The sequence below is a fragment of the Fonsecaea multimorphosa genome (assembly GCF_000836435.1).
Source record: "Fonsecaea multimorphosa CBS 102226 unplaced genomic scaffold supercont1.39, whole genome shotgun sequence".
NCBI lineage: Eukaryota > Fungi > Ascomycota > Eurotiomycetes > Chaetothyriales > Herpotrichiellaceae > Fonsecaea > Fonsecaea multimorphosa.
This window is the reverse complement of record NW_015971673.1, coordinates 196,954-207,927: the sequence shown is the minus strand read 5'-3', so window position 1 is coordinate 207,927 and position 10,974 is coordinate 196,954. Positions and strand designations below refer to the sequence as shown.

General features: G+C 53.4%; 3 protein-coding genes across 3 annotated transcripts; 1 reads left to right on the top strand and 2 right to left on the bottom strand.

Annotated features, from left to right (window-relative positions):
• Window positions 1–130: 130 nt before the first annotated feature.
• Z520_11512 (uncharacterized protein) lies at window positions 131–1,669 on the bottom strand (the record flags this gene model as incomplete). The annotated part of the gene is made up of 4 exons (XM_016782000.1): window positions 131–432; window positions 481–717; window positions 767–1,429; window positions 1,486–1,669. 4 exons carry the CDS (start codon window positions 1,667–1,669, stop codon window positions 131–133), a joined length of 1,386 nt encoding a protein of 461 aa, XP_016626971.1.
• Window positions 1,670–5,283: 3,614 nt separating this feature from the next.
• Z520_11511 (uncharacterized protein) lies at window positions 5,284–6,420 on the bottom strand (the record flags this gene model as incomplete). The annotated part of the gene is made up of 2 exons (XM_016781999.1): window positions 5,284–6,250; window positions 6,356–6,420. 2 exons carry the CDS (start codon window positions 6,418–6,420, stop codon window positions 5,284–5,286), a joined length of 1,032 nt encoding a protein of 343 aa, XP_016626970.1.
• A 1,910-nt stretch (window positions 6,421–8,330) lies between these two features.
• Z520_11510 (uncharacterized protein) lies at window positions 8,331–10,748 on the top strand (the record flags this gene model as incomplete). Its single annotated transcript, XM_016781998.1, has 3 exons — window positions 8,331–8,795; window positions 8,853–9,061; window positions 9,119–10,748. The coding sequence occupies 3 exons, from the start codon at window positions 8,331–8,333 to the stop codon at window positions 10,746–10,748; spliced, it is 2,304 nt and encodes a 767-aa protein (XP_016626969.1).
• Between the last annotated feature and the right edge of the window lie 226 nt (window positions 10,749–10,974).

Sequence of the window (10,974 nt, the reverse complement as noted above, 5' to 3'; positions counted from 1 at the left end):
GAATGTCCGAGGCTTTTGGCTGAAAGCTCCACAATTCCAGTGTAATGCACAGAAGAATCAAAATGTCCAAACAGGTAACCCAAAGAAAAGATGGCCGGGCGTAGGGCGCCCATGCCCATCAGAGATAGCACTACCGCCGGTCATCATATTGTATACCTTGCATCGAGGTGCTGTTCATTATGGGCGGAAGTGTCCGTGCTGGCTCGTTGGAGCCATCAATATGGTTGTTAAAGTGGGAGCCGTATCCGAGGGGGCTCTGTGGCATCACAGTCGGTGGAGGTGGAAAGGAGCCCTGAGGCTGCTGTATTCCCTGCATTTGTCGACTCATTTCGTGCATCTTGGCTTCAAGTTCAGCCATCTTCATCCGCTGGCTTTCAAACTCGGCTCGTGCTTGCTTGTTCTGATTTTCAAGCTGAGAAATATAGTCAATGGCTAAGGGAAATTAGCGTATGTCTTGTCCACGGTGTAAACTTTCCTTACCCCGCGACAACGTTTCCCACTTGCTTGATTTATTATTTTGACTGGCCGGTAATCGGCTTCTCAACTGTTCAAAACAGTCCTTCATTTCACTTCGTCTCTTGCGCTCGGCCAGCTTGTGAGTGACTCGCAGTTCCGGTGTGCGACTGTAGGGTGTGGTGCCGTTGGGAGAGTCGGGATCGCCTCGAAGACTGTCTAGCTGTTTGTGTTGTAGACTGTGATGGTGAGTGTCGGGCAATTCTGGTCTCTGTTAGCTTCGATACGAGTTTCGCGCATCTTGAATGCTCACCTTGCTGCCCCAATGGTAATCTGCTGGATTCCATTGTCAAAATACTGCTAGAGAATGAATCTGCGAAGCTGTTCCTGCGCGAATACGTGGAAGGAGGTCTGCCTGGCGGCCGAGGCGCGTCTGGATCGGGAAATGCATATGCCTGGCCTCGAGTGGGAGCTTCCGCACTGTAGACTTCTTGCTTAGGGTTCTCGAGAATCGGGGGTGCCACTCGTCCTGCAGCAAAACCACCTCTTCCACCGCGATTCGAACCGAACGATGAGATTGGACCGCTCATGGTCGAATATCGGCCGCCTCCTCCCGCATACCCATTCGTCTGGATACCTCGCTCTCTTTGAAGGCCAGACACAAGAGACGTTTGAGATGCATTGGTGCTTGTGTAAGGAGATGTGGGACCGAGCCCAAGGTTATTCATGCCTGTGTGAATGCTGTTTGAAGCAACACTGCTCCTCCGCGAGTCGTCAAAGTCGCCGCTACCTCTGTTTGGATTGGAGTTTGGGTCTGACGTTGGCGCTGGAAGTCCGTTAGTGTGCGGGTGCAAGCCACCGTTGAACGGTGCTGGAGGTGCAGAGGGGTTGTCAGGAGTGAAAGGCGACGTTCCGGTGCCGGTTGGGGAGTGGGCAGAGTTTAGGTAGGGCATCGAGTTCGTCGAAGATCCCGATACTATAACAAGAGGATTAGCGAGACAACCGGTATCTGGCAGGGACCGGAAAACTCACGGGTACCGGGAGTCATCCAACTTCCCGAATCTCTTTGGGGCGGATGGATCGATAGATCTGACGGCGCTCTGTCCAGAGGCTGGACAGGGAGCTTTGAGGTCAAAGAAGCTATTGACGGCAGTGTCTGAGGAAGGCTGGGAGGGGGATGCGACTCCCAGGGTCGGTGGCTCGTTGTCTCCATCATGTCAAAGGTGTTGATGTGTGTGTCGAATGTGATCAGCTCAGATGGCGAGCAGAGAGTGCCTAATCGCGCATATGGCGCTCGAACCCGATCGTGAAGGCCCCTGATTAGTCGATCGAATTGCTCCCGATTCCGAAATTTATTGGCCTGTAGAATGCGACAAAGAAAACGTCAAGTGCACTGTAGTGGAAAGGTGATCCAGGAACGCTGACACTGCAGCGGTAAGTGTCACAAAACTCTCGAGGAGAGATGCGACGACCCAGCGCAGAACGGGCCCCAGTATCGAGTGACTGGGGCGGGATCAATGCGCTTCGCAACGTGGAAACCCAACTCGGTCGCTTGATACCCGTATTAACGAAGTCCTATCTTGATCGTCCAAGTGTCGAGACGTGCTATGCACCAACCGCCAGACTCTTTACGAAAAGGTCTGTGCCAGATCGGAGAGCGCCCGAATCAGGTGTCTTTGTAAACCTGCGCGGGATTCAAGATCCTATTCAGAAAACGTGGAGCGGGAGATGTTGTGGAGCCAGATCGAGGGCATGCAGCTTGCCAGAAAAAAGACAGTAGGAAGGTGTTGAAACTGGCGAATTCGCGGGATCGGGCGTCGCACAGAGAAGCGGTCGGCGGGAGATGGCAGAGGAGGGATTTGAACTGGTTGCGGTCGACTGCAGAGGAAGGTCGAAGATGATTGATTTTGTGTCGGCGAGACGTATCTTGAGATAGCGACTTTGAGGGGCAGGCCAGAGGTGGCGCCAGGAGAAGAACGGATCAGGGAGAGAGGGTAAGGTTGGTTAACCCCAGAGGTTCGGAGGAGGGATGTTCACTTTCTGGCGAGGATCCGGAGAGTAAGAAAAGCGCAGGTGGGCGCGGCGCAGAGACAGGGGTTGTAAATGAGTGTAAATGATAGGATGGGATATTCTGTCGATGGTCTGGTCAAAGCATGTGCTCGTTATAGTTTCGCTATAGCAGAAAGGGAGCAAAAAGGTTGAGCCAAAGGCCAAAGCCGAAAACAAGTTTCAGAGGCAAAAAAGAGTACGATGTAGAAGAGTTAGAGAGAGAGTCGAACGTGGACGTGGAGATGGAGATGGCGATGGCGATGCAGGTGGCAGGCCCAATCCAAAGCCACGGCAGTGGGCGAAAGCAGATCCACTCTTTGCCATTTTGGCATACGATACTGAGAGGGACTGGAGGCACTGGAGGCACTGGAACAAACCATCAAATCAGGTACCCTGGTGGTCGAATCTGAGTCGACGTGGTAGAGACGTTCTATGGCTAGGTCGGGGGTGCACTTGGGGGGGCTATCAATTGGAATTGGGTGGAATGGGGGGGAGCGAGGGAGCTCTGGACGCCAGTGGTTGCTTTGGGCTGGTGGCGCCCCGGCTTTCTCCTCGTCACCTCTTCCCTTTTGGCAGAGCCACCAAGAGCCGACTAGATTGCTTTGGGTATTTGCTGTGGGCATGACATTGGATCCAGGTACCCCCAAAGGGTGCCCCGAGGAGGTATCTACGAGGTGCTCGGTGCTGGTGGCCTATTACGAGGTCCTTGCTACGGCATGATGCTGTGAACGGTCTATCACCGTTGCTGAGAAGTTCAACTGCATGGTGCCGCGTGAGAGCCAGTAACTGGAGATCTGTGTCTGACATGAGCAACGTGGGAGGACAAGCAGCGAGGAACGAGGCAGACCCTCCCCTGAAGCCTGAAGGCCACCCAAGGCCCAAGGGCACCCAAAAGGTACTCGTAGGTATGATTACCCGGGCCAAGGACCGTAGCCCACCCCACCACCACCATACTCGCATATTACCACCCGCCGCCCCAACTCGAGCGCTACATGGCAGTACCGAGTAAAGTGCAGGCACTTCCTGGTTGCTAAGAGATACTACCTAGGTAGGTCCCTATACCAACTCGTAGGCATAGGTGCTCAAAATCCTCCCTATTGCCTTCCGATGATTAGGTGTTTCTCTAGGCCCGACCTACCAGTAGCGAGACCCTGGCTGTTTCTTCGGTTTCCCGCTTCCAGTATCCGGAGTGGATGAGCGACGCACCTTGTAGGCTTAGCCCACGTGCCGTCTTGTTTCTTGTCGCCTCTTTGATCTTCTCGGCCCCCTCATTTGCATGTCACTTGCATGCTGCCATGTACCACGGACACGAATCTGGCCGCAAATCTTTGCCCCAACAACCGTTGTTCTCTGCTGTGCAACTCGTGGCATCCTCGTGCGAGTGAGTATCATCAGCTCGCTCAAGTCGATCACTCTTTGTTTTTCCGCCTCTTTGTGACATCGAGAATTGTGCGAAAGAAGTCAATCAGTTTTCTTTTCCTCAGCTTCATCTCCTCCCGCCCGGTTACAAACGCCCATCTCTCGGTACTCCGTATTCCAACTTCTGACAGGGAGGAGCCGAGCATTTCGCATGTCGGCAGTTCAATATTAAGGTGCCAACTATGCTGCATTGGGGCCTGGTCGCCGACCGCCTCGCAGGCATTGGCCCCTAAGGGTGGCCCCCTATCCCGAGTGATAAAGGGTCCATCTGCGTCTCCATGCCTGTTCCCGGCTCTTCCCCAAGGAACTAAAGACTAATGTTACTGGAACTAGGCAGTGGCCGAACCCGACGGTGCCCTGTCAAATCCTGCAATCTTTGCCTATCATGAATCACCAGAGCCTTCGAGACGATCTTTGCCTGTTATATTCGCCTCCAAGCCTCACTTTCTGCCACTATTGATGGCCAGAACCCACGGACATGCCAAATGGGATGCAGGAACGGGCCAGATAGAAAATCCGCGGGCCGGAAAATGCCACAAGTTGGTAGTCAGATCAGAGATGGCCAAAAAAGAGTCGTAATTGCTCTGCAACAGCCAGCACAAGTTCACAATGTCGTCTGCATCTCCGGTCCCGGGAACCGAAGGATGCTCGCTGCGATGCCACAAACCCATCCCACGATACCAACCCTCGCCCGCCCGATGACGTCGCAAAACACGAGCTTTTAAGACACTCATTTTGCTCCTCTCCCTGAGTGCAGCATTAGCCTGGCCTGCGGTCTTTCCGATCCCGCTTGCCGACAGGAAAGGGGCGAATCACCGAGAAGCTAGTTGTTTCGCGCAGGGGGAGAACCACGTGGCGACGGCAGCTAGTTAGATTCCCTATGCGCCGAGCAACCACGAATCCGTGGTCGCCACTGCAGCAGTTCTCGTATACGTCGCGACAGACACGCCTGCCGTTATGGAAACGCGAAATTTTGCTCCGCGATGGAGATCCTGCATTATTACCCGCGCTTCACAATTAAGGCTGGTCAATGCCAACCATGAAGACAACAACCCGATGCCACTTAAAGCTTGGACCATGTTGTGGCTTGAGACAGGGCTAATTGCGACGGTGCGAAAGTCTGGAGCCAGATTGACGGATTGCGAGGGCATTCGAGTACGAGTACAAGCAGCCTGGTTTCGCTTTCTCATGTTTACAAGCACCAACTATGCACGAGTATTAGGGTCTCAGAGCCTCCTGAATGGAGTCATCCTTCTCTGTGCCAGACGGAATTCTTCGACCCACAGCACCGCCCTTCAAGGCGATTTGCGAGTATTTATGAATGGAGCACAGAGTATATGTTGTGGGCTGCTCGATTGCCTCTTAGGTTGACAGCGTCTTTTCTGCGTCGAGCAAATCCTTCACTGTGTCTTTCAGGGTCACTCTAAGGGGGGTGTACTTGATACCCAAGACTTTCTCTGCTTTACTTCCGTCCAACTGGTACACCGGTTCTGCTTTGCCCGGGGTCCCTCGTGGTATGCGGTCCTGGATTTGTGGGAAGTCGTGGCGGAGAGATTCCACCGCTGTCTGATAGTCGAAGTGGGATCCGACAATAAAGCGTTGGCCGCCTGCTTCTTCCAATTCATATGCACGCAGATGGGCGAGGCCGACATCTCTCACATCTGCAAAGCCCGCAAAATCAGCGGGCGGAACTTCTTTGGCGGATCCATCAACGAGCTTCCAGATTGCCTCTGTCGACTCATTCAGATGGTCCAGAGACCTTATTCCAGCCAGTGAAGGACCGAAAATCCACGGTGGGTTGATAGAAGTGAAAGAGAACGATGGTCTGTTTCTCTCGATCCATTCCCAAGCGGCCTTCTCTGCCAGACCTTTTGCCGCACAGTAGGTGAAAGCACCACTGGACGACTTCTTAGCCTCTTCATATGTGGCAGGGTTCCAATCTGACTCGGTGTAGGTATAGCCTGGGCGAAGACCTCTGCTGAGGTCCAGGATAGAGGCAAAGGAAGCAGTCAGCACGACACGGCGCAAGGTTGGGCCTTGGGTGGCCCCAGCTTTGAGAATATTCAAGACCCCGTTTATGGAGGGTTTGAGAAGCTCTTCTTCGTTGTCTTTGGGGTTCAAAATAAAGGGATTCGCCGTGTGTATGACTCCCGTTACTCCATCGACTGCTTCGTTAAGAGCGTCGGTGGCGGCCATGTCAGGGACAATGACGAAGGACAACCGATCGCCGTACTTCGCATGAGCCTGCTTTGTGCCAGCAATGGACCTCTCAGACCGGACAGTCCCGCGGACCCGGTATCCAGCTTCCAAAAAGGTATGAGCGATGTGCCTACACCACAAGTCAACACAAGAGCGTTGGTTGAACCGGGTAACGGGCAGCATCGTAGCCCCAGTCTGGCAGTAACTCAGAATCTGCAAGAGGGGGACGACTCACGAAGCCACAAATCCTGATATACCAGTTATGAGAATGGTCTCCTCTCTTGGGGAGATTGAGCCCATATTGATGATCTCGACAGATTGATGGGACAATGGGAGGCTTTGATTGATCGACAGGTAAGTTTTGCAATGTTCCTCTCTTCAATTGATACATTTGTGTCAAGAACCGCTCCCGAGGGGTCAAGTTCTTTTATAGGCTGAAAGCGCCAGTATCGGGATATAGCGGTGTCTACTTCATAGCTCCTTTTCGTTCTTGGGTATCATCCATGTTCCAAGTACACTCGTGTTGGCGGTGTCATACAACATTGTTCGCTCGAAGGGACATCTCGATATTGGCGTCCCTCCTCTTGGCAAGTCTTGTTGTTCTTAGGCCACAATTTAACCAACAGGGACGCATATAACCCCTGCCACAATTGGCTAAATCATTCCACTTGATGGTTGATATGGACCAACTATATCCAACACAGAGGAAGACACTCTACAGAAGCCAAGGTCGGCCGTCAACCCGGCATTTGGGCCATCTCCGATTAGTTCATGGCCTCGCTGACTAAAGAGCTTGTGCGGCCGCGGAAGCCGCACTTTGCCGCTGTATATGGAATTAAAACGATATGGACTTGAGTCGGACCAGCTGAAAGTGTCGCTGACTCAAGGAAGAGCCCAGACTTCCCGCCAACAACCAAAGAAAAGTATGAATCAGCAACACAGGCTGCACCGTCGTCTTCATGACAAGAATGCAACCGACTCCCACGCCGGTAGGAGGAGATGGACAACCTGTATGGCATGAACTTGGAACCGAATACATCCATAATAGTAAGACACGAGCTGATCAGCCCAGCACTAGCACCCTCAACAACACCAGGCAATGTCATGAATATACCTCTGGCAGGTATTTTGGTGTTGCAGGTACGCTGTTGTCGGCATCGGCGGGCTGGGCGTTTTAAAGGCCCTTAGGGACTTTGTTCGAAGCTTCAGCGGAACCCAAAGTTCTCTGGTCCTCAGCCTGCTGGGCTTTTATGACTTGAAGCCTCGCAAAAAATTAGCTTTTCCAGCAGCGGCATCGCTGGATTGCACCGGCGCATTCGGAGGCGCCACCCGCTGGTTCGCAACTATCCCTCAGCCTCGTCAGGCTGACTAGCGAGGCAAAATCAATTGCTCCCGCCCGACACCGATCGCGCAGTTGTTGAACGACTTCAAGTGACTCAGTTTCAACAGGAAGCAACGATCGGGGTGCGATTTATAGCCTGCAGTCGACTGGTCTGCGACTGAGTTCGCACGGGCATATTCCTTGGGAAGCTTCATGATTGCCTGGAATCAAGCGTTCGAGTCTATGTGCCGCGGCTCTTGACTAGGGCTATTGTGTTGTGGTCCCGCCTTTGTCTGGCCGATGGGGTTCATACTTTTGCAAAATTCCTGTGCAGGTTATTAGCTGCCTAAGCCTCTCGTTGCTAACAAGGTCTGTCGAGGTAGATGGGTTTCCTACCTGCCTGTGTCTTGACGCTAATGAACTTCGAATCCACGGGTACAATCTTGAATATGGAAGGGAAGGATTGTGACTATCCACCACAGATGAGCCTGGGAGGCAACGCGAGCGACAGCAGAGCTTCACTGCCTCCTCGATGAGGCTATTTGAAGGCCGTCGCCCACCCTGTCATGAGCATGCTCTGGCACATTCGTGCAATCTTCCCAGATTTTTTTGATTGCAAGAAGGGTTTCTGTGCCATTGTTGCATTTTGAGCAAGCGCGGAAAACTACATTAGGCGGAGGCTGACTATAGCTTGACGCTCGATTGCGACAAAGAGAGAACTGACACTAAGCTAGGTGGTACCAAGAGCAATCATATCCAGCTAGAGACTGGCCCAAAAGCAAACATGAGATCAAACAGCATTGGGACAAGCAATCCACATTTCGCACTGGCTCTTAAAACGTCTTCCACATACCTACCACCTCACACTTCAAATCCATCCGACAGCGCCATGAGCAGCTCTATCGCCAACAGCGACGCACCAGAAGACTTTACCATGGTTGATCACCCCTCCACCCTTCCACTACGGCCGCGCTCATCACATGCCCGAGACGATGGCGTTACAGGAATTCATTCCCACGCACTATCACTACGGTCTCACCCAAGACATGCCCAACACGATGCCGTTGCCGAAATCCATCCCCTCCGAGACAGTGACGCCTTCATTGTGTCAGTCCGACCACCACAAGTGCCAGAGCAAGGCCTCGAACGCGCTTCTTGCGATATTGTGCTTGTCATCGATGTTTCCGGCAGCATGTCAGCTGCGGCACCCATCCCGGGTGTCGAGGACGAGATTGAGAGGGAAGCGTCTGGGCTCAGTGTTCTTGATCTTGTGAAGCACTCTGCAAGAACGATCCTGGAGACTCTGGGCGAGGATGACAGACTGGGGATCGTCACCTTTTCAGATGATGCAAGGGTGAGTCGGCCACCTGATTTCGTGCAATACGAGCAGTACTTACAGGAAGAACAATAGGTTGTCCAGCCTCTCACATTCATGAAGCCGGCCGAAAAGAAGGCAACATGGAGGAGCATCGAGACCCTCCGTCAAGATGCATGCACCAACCTCTGGGCAGGCATCCGCACTGGACTGAACTTGTTCTCGGAGGCGCCACTTGTGGGCAACGTGCAAGGCCTTTACGTTCTGACTGATGGGATGCCAAACCATCTCTGTCCGAAACAGGGGTATGAAGCCACATGTTAACAATGAAACTTGAATGCTCGATCCCTGACTGAATACAGCTATGTCGCGAAGCTCCGTCCCATGCTAGAGTTGGCGGCCTCTAAAAGACCAGTCATACCCACGATTCACACGTTTGGATTTGGCTACCAGATCCGCTCGGGACTGCTGCAGTCGATTGCAGACACAGGTCGGGGAACTTACGCGTTCATTCCTGATGCAGGCATGATCGGAACGGTATTCGTGCATTCGGTTGCCAATCTGTACGCAACATTCGGCTTGTCTGCGACGTTGGAAGTCGAGCTGTCAAAGGACGTTGCGGTAGAAACGACTTCAAGTGTGAACCCGAATGCCGGCAAACGAGGACACCTCCTGGATTTGGGCAACATTCAATACGGCCAATCTCGAGAGGTGGTGTTCGTGTGCCCGCAAGGTATACCTGAAGACACTGTCATCACCGTAACGCTCAACTACAAAGCCGGCAACGGAGCTTGCCACGATTTTCAGAGCCGCGCAATGTTTTCCGACAAGACAGTCAAGCCTCAAGTCTGGGTTGAATACCATCTGCGCCGAGCTCAAATCTGTGGACTCCTATCCTCTCTCTTTCCCGTGGAGCACAGTGGCGAGCATACGGCCACCATGGATAGATGTTCTCTCGGGGAAGCACAGAAAGCCGTGACCGACATCGCCACCGCGATGCAACAATCTCCTAATGCAGATGCAGCTGAGCTGAAAGCGCTCCTCGATGAGCTCATCGGCCAGGAACCAGCTGGTCAGATCTCCAAAGCCCTCATCTCGAGTTCGGGCCGAGATTACTGGCATAAATGGGGTCGTCATTATCTGCCCAGCTTGCTCCACGCACATGAGCGTCAGATGTGCAATACATTCAAAGATCCTGGGCCGTTGCTCTACGGCAAAGACAGTCCGCTCTTCATCAAATACCGCACTGAGCTCGATAATGCTTTTGACAATCTCCCCGCTCCAAAGCCATCTCGTCCGCGGAGAGTGGTGAAAACGTACAGCTCAACTGGTGCCGTGACGGGGACTAGGACCTTTGATCGTGAAGAAACCCCTATGGCAAGCTACAACTCGCGCATCGGACCTTGCTTCGAGGGCAACTGTTCTATTTTGATGGGGGACGGAATGTCGAAGGCGCCGATCAAGAGCCTCAAGGTGGGGATGATGGTGTGGACTCCCACAGGGCCACGAGCAGTGGCTGCCGTCTTGAAGACGAGGATCCACGGCCAGACGCAGGAGCTGTGCCGCGTAGGCGAGTTGCTGGTCACTCCATGGCATCCAATCAAGTACCAAGGACAATGGCAGTTTCCCAACGACGTCGCCAGAAGCATCGTGCCATTCCGGGGCAGCGTCTTCTCTGTGCTGCTGGCTCCGTTCCACCACTCCGACGGCCACGCGGTCCAGATCGGAGGTCAAATCTGTGTCACATTGGGTCATGGGCTGGTCAAGCGTAGCAAAGACGACATCCGTGGGCACGCTTTCTTTGGCAATTACGAGCGAGTGGCAATGAGCCTGTGGCGGCTTCCTTTGGACAAGAATGGGCACTTCAGATGTGGTGGGATGCTCCGGAATGCTCAGACGGGTCTGGCCTGTCGGTTTCTGAAGCCATCCAGGGTTTCTGTGGGCGTCACGAAGACGGTCCGGATGGGGACCAAGATGAGATGCCTTGCCTGAACAGCGGATCGAGGAACAAGAAGCTAGGCGCCAACAGTACGGGTCGCTGATCTTGTCAACTGTAGCGACCGCTGGTTCGGCAGGTTATGGACGACGGAGTTGGGATGTGATGCCGCATCAGGCGCTAAGGCTGCAGGGGGACGTTTCTTCTCAGCCTCGTCGCCTAGCCTTGTGCGAGTCTGACGAATCGCTGCTCCTGCGACGAAGATTGGCGACTGCTTGACAT